Here is an 18,043-nt window from a genome sequence, read left to right on the forward strand (position 1 = left end):
TTCGCTTGAGATCCTACCTATCCCAAGAACTATTTTGGTGCAATTTGCACATTTCTGGAACGCTCTGTATTTTTATTAAGTTTCCTGATATCTCAAACACATTCAAAGAATGTTAACAAAATCTGACAAACATCAGAAATGCAATAACTGTAAGACAATTTTAGAGTATTTGCAAAGTGTCTTGAAACACACTGCATTGATTTATGAATAAGTAGGAACATAAAAAAAGGTAATTTTTAAAAGTAATTTTAAGTGTGCTTTGCAGTCCTTAAAATCTACTGACCAAAACTATTAGTTCGACTAGAATTTTATTTGATAGCACTTTATATGTAACAAAAAATATATAAATATTTTAGTTGAAACGACTATTGAGATCTCAAATGGCTACTGGTGCGAGAAATTCTTGAAAATCTTCTTCGCCGGTGTCTCAGCACATTGTCAGGTTCTGTACTGAAATTTAGCAAAGTGGCTGATTTGCTAAAGACGCTTCTTGTCACGCTCATTTGGTCGAAATTGTGCACCGGAACTGAGTTAGTGGAAGCAGACGGTTCCGACGGAACTGGTTTCACTCGTTTCTTTTTCTCGAATATTCTAAATGCAAATTTTATTTCGCATTTTAGCGTCTGCATGTATGAGAGCTGAAATAGAAAGTCAGATTTATTGAAAATCAATCGCATATTAGTCAAAAATGCACAATACTCTTGAAACTGGAATACGTTTAGCGCCGTTTACGTTGGGACCAAATTTTAGCTATGAACAGATATCGGCACAATAAGAAATACATTTTTTTAACAATTGTATAGAACACTGCCGCGCTTACATTATAAATTAGCTTTTAAAATGTTATACTGTTTTGCTGCTTATTTTTTATATTATCTGTGTGAGTAGTTTTTGTCAAATGGAAATGTTTTAAACCAGTAGAAATGTGCATGTTAAAATATCTATATTTTTTACCAGATTTAGTGGAATTGATTTGCCAAATTTTTACTTCCTTAATCACGAACTCTCATATAGTCGTCGTATTTAACGTTTTTTTTTTAATTTTGATCCATAATTCTGAGACAACAAATTAGCATTTAATAAATGCCACACCGCAATTAAGTATTTTCATATCTCAATCGGCTGTGAATTTTCTATGTTATTTGATAGCAAGTCATACCAAAAAAAATTAACTGTTAAAAATAATAAACCACAAAATAAACTAGTAAACTTTCAACATTCTGTATTTCATGAATTCATTTTATACAAGAATTAATTAATTAAAAAATATTAATATACAGCGTGCTTTATAAATATACCATCAAACCCAGTAGGAAAGATCGAAACTTTTAACGAAGTTTTCCAGTCGAGCAGGGGTGACCAAAATAGAAATTCTTCGTTTTTCAATGATATGTTGCGAAGTTTTCGATGTAGAGGATGTTGAAATGCGCAATAAGAAAACTTTTTCTGTTAATATTGAAGGAAAACCATTTGCCAGTTTTTAATGCAATTTTTGTTTTCATTTTGTTGTTACGGAAAAACCAAAACGAATTTCAATATGTTGTACAAATTGAACACGCTCATGGAAATACTTGTAGTATTTTCATTTCCATTAGTAAAAACAGTTGTAATTAATCCAACACGTTCTATTGTGGTTGGCAATAACCGGTATAAATTTAATCACAAGCGGTTGATGAGTTTCTATATAAATTAGCAAGCCTATTTACCAATTTCCACACGCTGATCTCAAAAATACTTGGCTGTGGGATTTATGCTTATAAAAGTGTAATCGTTGCAGCAGTTGGAAAGCGATATACACTTTTACAAGAACACCGTTATGCAACCACCAGAGTACGTTAAAACTAAAATTATCTTGCTAAACATGCGAAACACTAAGATTTTTCATGATCTTTCAACAGGTGAATCTAAGCTTTCACCACCAGTAGATTTATCAATTATTTTCCAAAATTTCTCAAATTATATTAAGATTATGCTATGAACTTTTGGCATTTCTGATTCGGTAATAAAATGTCCAAGCATTTTAGTTACATAAATTACTATTTTGATTTTTTCAAGATCTACTGATAGCTGAAGAAGCATTTCAAATATTCAACTTCTTTGCATGAGGTAGAGTATTTTTAATAATTTCCTTACCTGTTCCTCGATAGACAGTTGTCGAACATTCCACAAAAATTCGAATAGTGCAATAACATAGGCTAGGCCGATTCCTACCAAGAGCACAATAAAGATTCCGCCAACGTTTGATAAAGCCAGCGCATCAGTTTCTTCTTCTACGACCTGAAGTTGACCAAATTGAAGATATTATTGAGCCCCTTTTGAAATACTACGCACAAACATTTACTTACCCTGTTGCATGGTTCGCCGTCCCTTTCTGTTTTCCACCATTTTTCCTTTAATGTCATCAATTTTCCACTTTCTTGTAAAACCAGAATTGCGCTGTTTATAGTGTGCCGATAGTCAGCATCTGTTAAAACAAATCTTATATCAACCGTAACAAATGCTTCGATTTTAAAACTTACTTAGCGGCATTCCTATTCCATAGGATTTGGAGTCTAGCAGGCCTCCAATTCTTCGCAAATCACACTTTCGTTCCATTTCAAACTCAATTCCAGTTGATTCCATGAAATAAGCGTAAAGTGCGTTTTTTGTTGATAAAACTCTGTCAACTCCAGATAGGTTGCCTGATACAAAAACCGATGGTTTTTCGTTCTTCATAGTACTCCACATTTTTTGGTAAAGTGGGTTGTTTGAGGTCTGGAAAAACGTTTGTGTTGATCCATTCTCAAGCAAACCTGAAAACAACATTAGTTAGCTTCTAAAAAGCTTAAAAGACGTAGTTATGGTAGGATAGAGTGGGGTTGATTCTGACGATTTCATTTTACCGCCTTTTGAAACAAGACGTGATTCGGTATTTAAACAGTTGGTATTGCTTATTTTACGCCGTGCCGTATAATTTTATGTGAGTATTCAAAGCGATTTAAAAGTTATTAGCCAAAGTAATAAACACTGATCTGAAGTACGTTTTAAGTGTCATTTATTCGTAAGGTTTTGCACTATTTGGTGTTGTAATTTTTTGGTTTTGAAATGGCATATGTTAAACGTATAATCAAAATTTTAAACACATAACGTATATTTGGAAAATCGACAGTATAATTTTAAAAATTTTAGGTTGTTTTACATTTTGTGAATGTGGGGCACATCCGGACAGTGTAGAGTGGGGTACATTCGGACTATACGGAAGTGCACGACTTATTTATTTACAGTTTATGTTATTGAAAATTAGTTTATTTAATATGTTTATTTAATTAGTTTACCTACTTAACATTTGATTTGGGATGGTTAGGAACTATATCAAGAACCAAAAATATCTGCAAGACAATGAAAAGAGCAAAAGATTCTGATTTCGAGTTTTTTAAATTTCTAATAAAAAAATTTAAAGAATTTTGTTTCCTCATCTGATTCAGATATTGCCATGTGATCCGATTGCGATTAATTGAACTAAGCTTTTGGGTACAAAATGACAAAATATTTACACAGTTTTTTTGTGTTTAATTTTCAGATGATAAGGACTTATGTGACGATTACGTTTTGGTAAAATTTCCCACAAAAAAAACAATTGCTTATTACGTCAGGCTAGTGATACAGGTTACAGAATACAGCGAGTTTGTTTTAAATGATTTAAGACGTTGGCACAACCGTTTCGACTTTCCCACTGTGGATGATCAGCCATCGCAGGCTGTGACATAAAGGCAAAACTACCCAGGGCAACTTCTGTTTCAATTGAATGTACTAAAATTCAATGTGAATTTTAGTTCTTTAAATTTAAAGTAATTTACCATATTTTATGATTTTAATAACAAAAACTGGTTTTAATTATTTACCTACCTTTTTTTTGGGTCAATATGTTTGTTGTAGTAAGTAACGATGTTAAAGGATGGAAAATATACTTTTCGAAGAAAAACTAGTTTTGAAGTATATGTCCAAATCTACCTCAAAACTGCCCCACCATGGGGCACCTTCCGACAAATGAAACTTTTTGTTTTACTTTTTTACAAAAAACTGTACAAGTTTTTTTTAAACTGCTGTGTTATTTAATTAAAAACATATGAATGAAAATAAAAGTCACTTTAACCAAAACTGTTCGAACCTGCCCCACTCCACCCTACATATATTCATGTAGTACCTAAATAAAAATCGTATGGACTTTATTTCCCAAAAAACTGATTTGTAAATGTTGTCATCTCCTTCTGCCTATTGATGATAGAAACTGTATGATGCCCCTTCAGCGAACAATAAAATGTTTTGTTTTTTTAATATTAGATTGTCTTAACAGTTTCGGGATGAATATAGACCCGTTGTCACAAATTTACGTTCTTGAATTTTAAAATTTAAATTTAATTTAAAAGAAAAGCAGTTACTTCTTACAAACTTCTATAATATTTTTTGAGCAAATTGATACTTTTCGCACGAAACATTATAAAGCTGTACTTATAATAACACATTTAAATATGTACCGTATTTCACTCTCGATTGAGCAGCCAGTTCTTCCACTGAATCGATAGTAAAATCCCTTTTTTGCATTGTCAAGAAAGCAGCTAAGTTGGCAGTATAAGAACTCATAATGATCAAAGAGAAAAACCACCAGGATGCAGCAATAACTCTTGTTGGCACTGCCCTGAAAAATCATTCAATCAACAAAAAATGATCAATAATCAATATTTTACCATCCCATTATACACTAATGGGTAATTTTTACTTTGGTAGAATATCACATCCTTGGGCAGTAATCGACCCCAAGCTCAGCCATAAAAAGTTTTTCACTGTCCAAATATTTTCAAGCTCCTTTGATTCGGGGTCCCATGGTTTTGGATTTTCCCATTCGCGTTGTGCCATTCTGCAAAAAAGATATGCGGAATAATTGCAGGAGTCTTGTTAATCTTATATGGACCTGGCAACGATGAACATTGTGAGTGAACTGGCAAAACTGAGAAACGTCATATAAAACCAAACCTTCCATGAAATCGGCCTCATGAATGCATACATATTATCAACTTCAACCTGGGTAGTTTGTTTGTGTAAAATACTAATACCTAAGTATAAAGATGTAAATAAGTGTTTGCTTGAATAGGTGCCGGTATGAATACATAGTTTATGCGTCAATTAAAATTTCCAATGACAAAACTTAAAAAACAAAATTAATTATTAAATTAAAATTTAATTAAATTAAACTTAAAATCACAACAGAACGAATATTCGTATACAGAACCAATATCATTAATAAGTCGACGAAATTTTTGTGTTTGAAATGCTTTTCTAGCAATCAAGCTTAGTTCCCAGCGATGTTAGATCGGACCGTAGTCAAAACCCATAGTCAGTTTCAGTATCAGTCTTCATTAAGTTTTCAATTTTATTTGACTAATGCTTTAAAAATTGAATCTTTAAAATAAATTACTTACAAACGTTAGTTAAGCTAATGCATAAGAGCTGTTATGTGTAAAAACGTCCACTAAGTGCGATGTGTTACTGTACCTAAATTCATGAATGGCATACTGAAGTCGACAGTTGCCCTTCGTTGTGGTGTTATAGTAAAATCGCAAATTCCCAAATCCGCTCTCTGGAAAAACATTTAGCCATCTTCACAATAATAATGAACTAATAGTTTATTTACCCTTTCTTCTAAATCTTTCATTAAGCTGTCATAGCTACCGCCCTCCGTTATCTTAAACTCGAAAGTTAAATTCTTTTCTTTGGCTATTTCTGTTATTAGATCCATAGAAAATCCATAAAATCTTGAGTTCTTATAGGCATCTGGCTTATCACTTAAATATAAGTATGGCGCTCCAAGCCTACAACGCAAAGCATATAATTAATTAAACAGCTCTTTATTTAATTATTTTGGAAATCAGCGACTTATTTTCTAGATTAGGGTTAAATGCTAGAGCAGGTTTTTTTTCTTAACAATTTTGACAGTCAATAGACTTTTGTTTCTATGAAAGAAATTCAATTTTATATTCACATTTCCTATTTTCGTTTGTTTACAAGATACAGGATGTTGAATTTTTTATTACTTTCAATCGCTTCTCTACGAATTCTGGTAAAAAGTTACTAAGTTTTTTTCGTTAATTTCCGATAAACTCTTGTCAGCACTTTACGATTAACTGGCACACTTGAATTTCCATTACAAAATCCAAAACACATAAAGAATATGCAACATTTCGAATTGAAAATGTTAAAACGTGTTTATAAATAATACCATGTAGTTCCAATCAAACTTTTTTGGAAACATCAGCAAATGTGACGCGACCAAAGAAAATTCGATGTTTTCAAGTGCAGAAACGAGATTTCAATTATTTAATCCCCACACCCCAAAAATCTGAGACAAGAGTAAAATTAATAAAGGAGCTATTGAAATTAAACAAAATTTTTATTTAAACTTTAACAGTCTGTACCTCGATAACGAGTACATTTATACAATGTTTTTTCTAGAAAAACAGGCACTATCAGCTCTTAACGTTTGTCTGGAAAAGCCTGGTTTGCATTGCAGGGCATTGCAATAAAGAACCTACGACCAGGAATTACCAAGAGTCCGATTTAAGTCACTAAGTAAAATAATCATTATTGCCTAATAGAGAAGAGTAGTATTATTGTTAAATTAATTTCAATAATATTGTAAATTTATTTACTTCTAAATCCTCCAAACATAACTACTAGATTTAAGTAAAACGCTTTGAAAACCCAATAGTCAAAAACAACTAATTAATTAATTGATTTAAAATAGGGGATTTGGATGGCCAATACCCTACATGTTGAATTGTATGTCAGTTTCTTAAAATTGTATGTCAAACAAAATTTCTGAATACCTTCGAGTAGTTTGTAATATTACTGGGAGATAATAAAAAAAAATTACTTCTAGGTCTAGGTATAAATAATATCGTAAAGTAATTTATAGAGAGTTTTTAGGTCCCTTAAAATTACATTACCCTTAAAAACGTTATTGTGATCATGCCCAGTGTTTAAAAATAAGGTGTTCAGGCAAATAACGTTAAGTGCGTTTTTAAGTTTTTGATACCGCGTTTGCTGCACTCTTAATAAAATAAACCTCACTTTATTGTTTTCTTGTCCCTTTTTGTATGGAAAAGTTTCAAAGCTAGTTTAAGTTTGTATTGTTATTAAACAAAAAGTGGTTAAGATGGAAGAAAACATWGAAGCTGCCTTTCTGCACCGGAATGACCAGGAGATGTGGATCACGATTTAATAAGAGGCTTCATTTTACACGACATTATTGTCATCATGTCATCAGGTCATTACTGTTGTTGCAAACCGAAGAGCTATTTTTAATTTAGAAAATATTGAGACCAGAGATTGCCTTATCAAKTTTAGGTTTCAGAAGGAACAWATTTCGAACAYATTAAATAAWAATTCAAAATCAAATAGTTAGGTTATGGGTTAGAAGTTAGAACCTGTCCGTGCGATGTTAGTAGTGTTGCCAAAGTCCAAATTTGCCCAAAGAATTTTCACATARAATCCGTAATTACGCAATAAYCGCGTAAATTAATCAATGAAAGAGTYTTATTTAAATTTACAATACATTTCTTATTCTATTAATAATATTATAAATAAGTCAACATCGTGGTTCTGCTTYTTAACGTGGTGCTTATTAACGTTACCGCTACTCGTACATAAATAAATGAACACGTTATCCTCTAATAACGYAAACGGTTATTTCTTTACTAATGCSCATGCTCRGAATAACGGATAACGTAAAAGGTTCTGCAATTAAGGGGCCTAAAAACTCCCTATTCATGAAACAGAACACAAACCTATATTCAGTGTGTGAATATCTGAAATATTATGAATAGAACATTAGCAGACAATCACAGCTGCTCTTGTTATCTATTTGGCACTTTCCAGAAAGGGTAGTAGATTCTAATTAAGCTGATGCAAAATACCTTATTACAAATTTTTCAGTAAAACCAGCCAAGTGATAGGTTTGGAAGAGATTCAACATGAAGTACATATAATAAATAATTAACTGATATTTAAAGTCGAAAAAGAAAACTGCATTTACTGTTAATGAAAAACGAAAGGTGAAACTTCATACATAAAGGGGAGCCATAAATTTATGAATTGGATTATTTACTTGGAAGTTACAATAAAATTGTGAGCTCTAAGCCTTCTCATCGTTTCTTCTTCACGTTGAGTTGCATTTCTTGTCAACATGACTTTATCGGGATTCTCCGATCTCCATATTCCTATTGGACTCAAGGGATTGAGAGTTTCAATTACCTCCAGCACAAATTTATCTCGTTTGCCATTTTGAAACGAAATCGGACCGGTTAGAGTGCCAGAACGTTCAATCTGAAAATTTGATTTAAACGTAACATAAACGACATGAATAAAGTGAGCTGACTGTTTAAAATTTAAAACTGCCAATTCGCTTATTTGCTTATGTTTAGACCTTAGTCTTAGCCTTCCAGGTATGGATTCAGAAACTGACAATTTTTTTCTCAGTCTGGTTTTGAAATCTATGAACTTTGCATTAAATATTCAGAAATTGTTTGGAAAAAAGCAGGAAACATGTCCAAAAGCTCTTTTTACTACAGAAATATTTTAAAATCAATGTATATGCTTCATATTTTTGAAAATTTTGAAACCGATATTCCATTTATTTCAAGTACTTTTGGGAGACAAAAACATTATAGATGAAATAAACATTAAAAGGTTCGATTTCAAACGTGTGTACAATTTACTTCAGTAAATCAATTTCTGGTTTTTTTTAACCATCCATCATTCAAGAGCAATACAATCTGCAACATTGGCTAAATGTATTCAAGCTTCTGTCTCTTCTATACCAGGAAACTTCTTCCTCAATGATAAAACAAGAATTAATTTAAGTAATACATTTTTTTTTCTTTACAATCACACAAGAGCAATGATTACTAATCACCTGTTGCATCATACTAATCAGCCCTATATCATCTGTATATTTCTCGTTGGCTCCACAATTCACTTCTCGAAACCCAAAATCAGTATTTTGTGCTTTAAGCTCATTTATGCAGTATGTCAGAACCAGTAACGCATCTAACATTAATGCTTTTTCGACCTAAAAGTTGAAATTTTTTTCAAAGTATTAACATATCCCAAAACAACAATTTTTTTTTAAATCCATCTGAACATAAACCTATATATTCGCGTAAGGTACGTTAATATAAAAGTAGTCAATATATCTGACTTTTCTAAAATAAAGGTTTAATGAATTAAAAATGCGGTTTCTTAAAGTCCCATAAAGTTTTCCCAATAAATTTTTACCGGCTCCAATTACAAAATAGAAATTGAAAAAGAAGGAAGACTCGAAATAGATTTAGTTATTAGAATAGTTTCTTTCAGTTGGGTTTGCAAATGCTTACCGTAATTTTGTTATAAGGAATATTCGGAAAGTACTTATTAGCAATATTCCTAAAACTTTCTTCATGAGGATTAAATAATCTTAAAGTAGTTATATTAACGTTAGATTTAAGTTCGTCAAGATTCAACATATGGGCATCCTGAAACAGAATTTAATAATTACATAAGCCCATATAATATAATTGTATAAAAAAATTCCTATAGAGCCAATTTTACCAATGAGGTTAAAAAAAAACTCCGTGAGACGTCAGCGAGCAGATCCACATCTAGGGCTTGTTGAAAAATATCCATAATCTTATCCGCATGACAATCGATAATAATTCGGTTAACTGATAACTGTTTTAACCTTTTCAAAATGGGTCTGAAAAATGAACAAACTTTAATCGATCGGTATGAAATATGATTCAAAATCAAGAAAAGCTAATATAAAATTAAGTAGTCCAACATGAAATAATTAAAGCAAATATGGTTTATGTAGAATATTGAAAGCATTGGAATTTGATTAAAAATTCGCTTCCAGACATTTTAATTTTGAAATCTAAAATTTTCCTATTGATACTAACAAACGAAAATAATAAGTTAAAATTAATAAAAAAAACAAAAAAAAAACATTTGGAATTCGTATAGATACAGAACTGAAAAATTCGAACATTTCGGCTTATTTAGGAATGGTTCAATCTATCGAAATAAATCTCACAGTTGTTGAGTCTCTTTCAGAAACCACTCACAAAACATTAATTGCAGCAGGTCTCAATAAATATGGAAAATATTAACGTTGAAGTAATATTTTCAGGTGCGTCACCCAAATGCATATAAAAATTTTTCTAAATATAAGCTACTCGTGTTGTTTGGGAAACTTATCTTGGCAATATAATATTTTTTCTTGTATGAAACAATGTATGTTGTTTCTAACTGGCAAACTAAGAAAGAGGCGCGACATTAATCTCACCGGCGACATTCCCTCCGATAACTATTCAGTACTACTAATTTGCATTTAAATTAGTGTCGAAACACTAAACATGAAGCTAGCAATGTGTCACATTCCAGAAATTAATACTTCAGTTTAACACTGAACAACAACGAATAAACCTTATTAAATTAATTCTACCTGTTATTTCCTGAACTATCCAATTTTTGTATTAGAATTTTATTTTTTGAAATGTCTTTGTCATATTTTTGAATCTTCAGTGTATCTTGAAATCTTAGAAGTCCATCATCGTCTTCGTATAAAATTGCAAATTCTTTCCAGTCAAAAGATTCAATAAGTCTTGCTAGACCCTACAGAAAAATGTGTTCATCGCCACCATTTTGTTGATTGGGTATTACAAAATAGTCTCATATATTTTAGTAAAAGCTACTTACTCTGGAAAACAAGTCTGTATCCGGATACAAGTTAAATACATTTTCAGGAGAAAAGTCTCTCCTAGGTCTCCATGACGTAATTAAATAGGGAATATTTAAATACGCACTGATGGATTCTAAGATAGACGAAACAGTTTGAGATTTGGGTGCCATTACGGCTCCTAAGTGTCCATCGTTGGTATCTTCGATGAACGAACAAACTGCAAGCATAAACATTTCAAATTTACTACAAACTATCCACAGCAAATATTACCTTACTCACATTTTCTTTTGGCATCGAGTATGTCGCTGTTAGACAATTTGTGTAAATCAGAAGTTTCAGAATTATCCAATATCAATTCTACTCGCTCATCTAGATCTTCATTTAGCAGGTCCAAGTAGGCGATATTCTCTTGATTTTCATCGAAAAATGCTATTAAATCAAATATTGACAACATTAGATGTACTGAATTAAATTGATTTAAATATATTCATCATAGCTGATGAATGGCAATCGGTAAGAGCAATAACTTGCATAGCTCCTGCAATCCAGAAAATTAAATTTTTTCAAAGCACASCTATTTTCAAGCACACCTATTTTCAAGCACACCTATATATAAAAAGGGCTATAAAATCATTGAGGTCAATAAAAAGATGTCATGAAAAGAAAAATCTCCATTCATGGTTCATGCTAACGTTTGCCAATGACGATGAAATGAATGATGAAATATACAAAATAACTCACATATTGGGCAGTAAAGTAGAARTTGTACCACTACAAGCATCCCAATTAATTCCTCAATGTAAGAAATATCAAGCGCTTTGGACACACACAAAAATTTTGTGCGAAAGAGCCCAGATTTCTAAGATGTGCAGGCAAACACATAGCAAGCGATTGGCGAAAATCTGAAAACGAAAATGACCTGAAATGTGTAAACTGTGGAGAAGAACCCCCTGCCAGCTATCGAGGATGTGTAGTCGTGAAAAAGTAACTAAAAAATAAAAACAAGGAAGCTATCAGAACGAGCCCAACAAACGTCAGTAAAAAAAATCAACAGAGCAACAAAAAGATCAAGGGAGAAAAGAAAGTCACAATCAGGCTAAACCCACTTACGTCTCTATAGCTGCGATGGGGACAAAGAAACCAACAAAGTCATAAGGAAGTAATACTTACGAAATATTACAGCTTATATTAAAAAAAATCACTCCAATGGAAGGTACAATTTTCAGTGTAAAGCAAAAAATTTAAAAACTTGAAGAAGATACTAAAATAAATTTATACTCAAAAGTTTTGAAAAACCATAATGCATAGTACAATTAAAATTATGACTTGGAAGCAAATGGATTTTGCTAAAGCATCAACAAGAGCTTCAATCAATCTGTGACATAAATAAGATCGAAGTGTGTTTAATATCAGGAACACATTTCACAAGGCAAACATTTAATAAATTTGAAGGATAGAAAGTTTACCATGCAACTAATCCAGAAAACGCAGCGAAAGGTTGCAGTGCGGTAATAATCAAAAGAAATATTTGTCATTATGAAGAAAATAAACTTCTATTGAAAAGACTAAAACCAATAACTGAAGATCAACAGATTATCCCGGATCATCAGTTCGGTTTCAGCAATCAACACTCTACAATTGATTAAGTCCATAGAATCGTCAATACTATAGAAAGCTCGCTTAAAGAGAAGAAAGTTTGCTCAGCTATATTCCGAGATGTTGCACAGGCTTTCCGTAAAGTCCGACACGAAGGCTTGACCCATAAACTTGAAATTTTACTTCCGGTTCAGTACTCACAAATATTGAATTTTACGTAACTGAGCGGTACTTCATAATCAGGCATGCCAATGCTTACTCTGATCTTAAAGAAATTCAAGCAGGTGTTCCACAGGGTACTGTATTGGGACCAATACTTTATCTACTGTACACATGGGGTCTGCCTGTTGGTAATCAAAATGTTGTTGCTATATTTGCTGACGACACTGCAATCCTAGCGATAGGCGACGGCAATATGCAATCTACTGAAAAACTCCAAGCAGATGAGGTTCAACGTTGGACCTTGAACTGGCGCATCTAATTAAATGAAAATAAATCGGTCCATATCGACTTCACCAACAAGCGAATAGACTACAAGCAGTATACATTAATGACAAGATTGTACCATAGAGGAATACACCTAAATATCTAGGCGTTGCCCTCCATACAGAACTCGGTTGGAAGCCACTAGTCATTAAGAAACAGGAAGAATTAAATCTGAAGAACCGAAAGATGTACTGGCTATTAAGTAGAAACTCAGCTCTCACAGTGTATACAATGTGTCATGCTTGTTGTTGGATGTCACACTTGTTATAACAATAACTTGTTATAACAAGCTATTTCGTTATATGGTCCAGTCCTCAAGCCAGTCTGGACTTATGGTGTGCAATTTTGCGGCTGCACCAAATAGAGCAGTAGAAACCTCATCCAACGCTTCTAGAATAAAGTACTTCGCAGTATCGTTGACGCACCATGGTATATAAGAACTAAAATTCTACTTTCCTTGGGACGTGGGCGTAGAAACAGTAGATTACCTCATCAAAAAGTATGCACAGAATCATGAACAGTGACTCCATCGACATCTCAATTCTGAGGCGCTTATGCTCCTGGATAATGCGGAAATATCCAGAGATGACTCAAAAGAACTAAATCATTTGAACTGGTTTAGAAGGCAAGAATTTTTAAGAGAGTACATGTTAAACCGGTGTACAGGGTTGTTGATTCAACTTTGACCACCTCGTTTTTACATCAAACTTGAAATTTAGGAAAAAACATTAAATACAGAAGTTGTAGATAATAACGCGTAGTTTATTTTAACCAATTATATACCAATTGATGCAAAGTGTCTCAAGTTAAAGCCGCGGATCAAACTTGCATTTTTTTAAATAGAATGCCGCACTTTTTATAGCATATTCGAACTATTCGCAACATTCTAGAAGAAGAGAAATTTATAAAAACCCGTGCAACTTGAAGTGTAGTTAGACAAAAATTCTTAACGCCCAAACCACTTACATCAACAAACTGAACTTTCCGCATCATAAAGAAAAAGACTTTATCAAAAAGCGCACAAATTTCACAAAAAATCCCACTTCTGTTGATTTTACAAAAAAAATTTACTCGACAGAAAATTAAAAATTAAAAATTTTAAACTTGACGAGAAATTAAAAAAAAGGTACTACTTAAAGTGTGGTTATACAAAAATTCGTAACTCCCAATTCACTTCCATCAACAAACTGAAATTTTCGCACCATAAAGACAAAGGCTTTATCGAAACGCGGACCAAATTTCACTCAAACCTTCCTCCTGCTGATTTTCCAAAAAAAATTTAAACTTGACAAAAAATTTAAAAAAAACCGTACAACTTAAAGTGCAGTTAAACAAAAATTCGTAAATCCGAAACCACTTACATCAACAAACTGAAATTTTTGCACCGTAAAGAAAAAGGTTTTATCGAAAGCGGACCAAATTTCACAAAAATCTGCAATTTTGCTAAACTTGACGAAAAGTATGAAAAAACGCCCAACTTTTGGTGCAATTGGCAATTAAAATTGGTCAAAGTTTGATCAATATGGTTATTAACTGGAAACCAGTTGAAGATCAATATAGAAAATTCATATTTAATAATAAATGCATAATATGTAATAAAAATTGTGTCATTCCATTTATAAAAATGCAAGTCTGGTCTGCCACTTGAATTTCAGACACTTTTTGTATTAATTGGTATTATCTTAAATTAAACTAGACGTTATTGCATTTAAATATTTTTGCATACTCTGCACACTCACTGCATTGCATCGCATTGCACTGCATCTCACTGCATTGCATTGCATTTATGCATTGAAATATGTTTCTCTAAATTTCAAATTAGATTCAAAACCGTGGTGGCCAAAGTTCAATCAATAACCCTGTCCTAAGTAGTACAGATAAAGGCCTATCAGAGGATGTGTGTGGTTTGCATTTTTAAATGTAGAAGATTAAGTTAAAGACAAACGGCTTATTAGTATAATGAACTAGATTGCTATAAAATAACTATGAAACAAAAATAAAGAAACATAGCCGATCTTTTAACGTACTAGTAAAGTTGATTGATGTCACGATCTAAGCTATGATTATGTTATAATTTTTATTTGGTATACTTGTATATTAAATATGGGAAATGTGCTGGACAAAGGCACTTTTTATTTTGAAGTTAGTGCTGAAATTAATTTAAATTCCTCCTAATTTGACACGTTCTGGAAATAAATATGTTTTTTGCAAATATCTCAGTGAGTTTATTTTTGCATTGTTTCTGGTCATAATTTAAAAATATGAAAATTTCTACTGAAAATTAACGTGATTTAAAATTATATTCCAACATCGCCCTTATTTGTGTTGATTTTGTTGTTCTTAATTTTCGGCCAATTGGTAATCGAAGATTCAAGTACGTTTTTTAATTTGTATGAGTAGTTTCACTTAAACACTTAAACATTCAAACAGCATTTTACGTTTGTTATTATATAAATGTAAACTTAAACATGTTGTTAGTTTAGTGTAAGCTTAAGGACACGCGCTCAGAGTGAATTAAAATATTTGAAACAAGCATTAATATGTATTAACTAAGTCAGCTAGCATCTAAATCCGCATACCTACATACCAATTCTCACGCGGTCCTTAGCACTGGACATGTGACTAAATGTCACTAAACAACACATTAAAACTGCAATTCGCAAACCCATCTTTCTCCAAAGTGGCCGTTTTATAGAGTTTCTAACGTGATAAAAGTAAAGTCAGGGCACCACATTCAATGCATCGTAATACGCTAATCTAGTTATAACTCTTCACTCTTTTTACTATTCAACGTGTTGGGAAAGAGCCAAAGAAAACGTCCGAGTCGCCTGTTTAAAAATACATTTGTGGACCGGTTAATTAGGTACAGTTTAAATTCGGATTTGAAAAATTATGGAAAGTCCACTTTGGTATAGCAAGTAGATTGATGAATAGGTAAATAATTTGGTCACAGGCCAAATTTTATTTAAGTACTCTACAATACTGTGTGTCTGATTTATTAGCACCTCATTGTTTTAATATTTTTTCATTCAATTCATCCAGTTCATCTGAGGATTCTTATGTTTTCATTCAGACAATTTTTTTACAGACGTTTTATTTTGGTCCGTTGTTTAACTGTTAAATTTCGAACCTTTCAGGATCTTAAGTTTAGAATAAGTCTAAGACTGTGAGTCTTGTCAGTGAGAAGTGTGGTTTTTTATTTTTCGTTCAATTAGTTTGTAATCATATCCTTCCGTCTTCCTCTAGTTGCGTTCCGCCTTCAGTTTCATCGGTATTTTCTTTGAATGTAAGTGATAATTTATTAAATGCAAATAATATTAAGTTTTATAAATATTTCCATTAAAAAATATATCAAATATTGTGTCTACTCGTAGAAACTATATAAAAACCGTCTTGGATGTTCCTTTTAAAAAAAATTTGAAATAGAAGACGTGGACGATAGACGGGAAAATCTAGATCTAAGCAAATTCGTCTACAAATGAAACCAAGAAAGTGCTAATTAGTACCGTTGATATTGTGGCAAACGATTCCTTAATAAATTGTGTTCAGAGTAATTAACAGAGACGAAGACAGCGCTTTACGAAAAAATATCAAAAACATTGTTTCGTTAGAGAAAACGTTTTTTATTTAAACTATTTCATTTACAATAACCGAAATGCGAGAAAAAGTTAACTAAAAATTAAAATTGCCACAATTTCTTCTGAATCACCCCGCGGTTGACAGAGTTAAATTCCTTTAAAACATTGTTTAGGATGTCAAAACAACTGTAAATGTAACTGCCATAGTAGTTTTTGTCTAAACCAGTAAATTCATCTTTTAAATAAATGCTATTAATTGCCCTTCTTACATTCTTTTTACTTCTTACCCTTCACTACATACACTCTAGAAGTATACCTAAACCATCAACGAATCGAAGATTTAACAAAAAAAGTATATTACTAGAGAAACTTGCTCAAGTTCCTATCAAACTGTCGTTCTTAGCAAGGCCTTTCCTATTAGCTTTATGAGCTTTATTAGACCTCTTAAATCGGCGACAAAATGTACTAAATTTTCTAGAAAGTGATATATTTTTGCAAGTAAGAGGCGATTTCTATTTGAAAGTGGCATGCGTGTACATACATTGCGATAAAACTAAACATTTTCCGTCAGTCGCCTGAAAATATTGAAATGTAGAGTGCTGTAATCCTTAAATAAGGAGAGCAATTATGGACCAAGACCTGACCATCAGATTTAATTGCGTTCCATTATTTTATGGGGCATATAAAGACCTCCGTTACGGCTAAGATTATATTCCAATTGGTAAAGAATCAAATATAATATTATTAACAAGAAATATTCAGAATAATTTCTCAAAATTCTTAGAAATCCAAACGAAGCTTTCGTACAGAACTCAGTTCAAACGAAGAACTATTTGATAAACATTAACAATTCATCGAATTGGTGGTTGTAATCAAATAGCATTCACTAGCCAGCTGATTTAAAAGTATCACTATTTGACTTTCTCTCAATTTCGAATCTCTGCCATTGGAACTTTGGAAGATCAAAGGTCCAATAAAATTGACCAGTGAACCAGAGCGGTACAAAAAAAGCAACAGAGCAAACCAAGTTTATCTGCCCGATTACACACAGGGAAGTTATTTAATCCAGCGTTTGTGTTCAGCCGCTAAATGGTATACAGTCCCCTCGGTGGAGTTTCACAAAACGAATCGTTTCGAACAAACAGCCCCATCACGCAAAATGTGACAGACAATTAATGGATTTGCGGTCAACAAAGTCTGCAAACCGATTACTAGATGGGTCCATACCGCGTAACGTCATTATCTTAATCAAAGTATCCTCCGCTTTGATTTCTGGTTTTAATATTCGCCCTGGCAATTGGCTTTGTAATTGTTTTCACTGCGGGGATATATGCGATCGGGAATGATTTATCCACTGTGTTATTGGTTGAAAAATGATGTTGACCCTTGGGTGTCGTCCTTTCATACAGAATGTGTTCTGTTCTACAATTTAATGTACCGTGCTGCTGGTGTTTGCAGCACATATAAGGGGTAGAATTTCAATTAACGAATCATATCAGTTAAATTTTGGCCGCTGAGGTGACACTCAACAATTTACTAAAGTTTGAGTGCGTATTTCAAAAAAAATATTACTCACACGGAAATTGAGTTAATTGACTGAGAGATATTCCTTTATAACTGGCTAATATTCTAA

General features: G+C 32.4%; 1 protein-coding gene across 3 annotated transcripts; it reads right to left on the reverse strand.

The window, feature by feature from the left end:
• Positions 1-295: 295 nt before the first annotated feature.
• LOC109540352 (glutamate receptor ionotropic, kainate 2) lies at positions 296-15,697 on the reverse strand. 3 transcript variants are annotated; one of them, XM_019908704.2, is made up of 18 exons: positions 15,420-15,472; positions 11,492-11,652; positions 11,030-11,179; positions 10,768-10,967; positions 10,514-10,683; positions 9,622-9,766; positions 9,408-9,545; positions 8,948-9,103; positions 8,141-8,358; positions 5,669-5,846; positions 5,530-5,614; positions 4,949-5,090; positions 4,757-4,894; positions 4,515-4,675; positions 2,520-2,792; positions 2,346-2,464; positions 2,134-2,277; positions 296-638 (listed from the first exon to the last, which is right to left on the reverse strand). In XM_019908704.2, exons 2-18 carry the CDS (start codon positions 11,529-11,531, stop codon positions 366-368), a joined length of 2,730 nt encoding a protein of 909 aa, XP_019764263.2. In that variant the 5' UTR covers positions 11,532-11,652; positions 15,420-15,472; the 3' UTR covers positions 296-365. The 3 variants fall into 3 exon arrangements, with proteins under 3 accessions (XP_019764263.2, XP_019764262.1, XP_048520457.1); XM_019908703.2 differs by lacking the exon at positions 11,492-11,652 and having other exon boundaries at positions 15,420-15,697; XM_048664500.1 differs by lacking the exons at positions 11,492-11,652; positions 15,420-15,472 and having other exon boundaries at positions 11,021-11,089.
• Between the last annotated feature and the right edge of the window lie 2,346 nt (positions 15,698-18,043).

Source organism: Dendroctonus ponderosae, unplaced genomic scaffold (genome assembly GCF_020466585.1).
Source record: "Dendroctonus ponderosae isolate FM_Combo_2020 unplaced genomic scaffold, Dpon_F_20191213v2 Dpon_F_20191213_291, whole genome shotgun sequence".
In the NCBI taxonomy this organism is placed as follows: domain Eukaryota; kingdom Metazoa; phylum Arthropoda; class Insecta; order Coleoptera; family Curculionidae; genus Dendroctonus; species Dendroctonus ponderosae.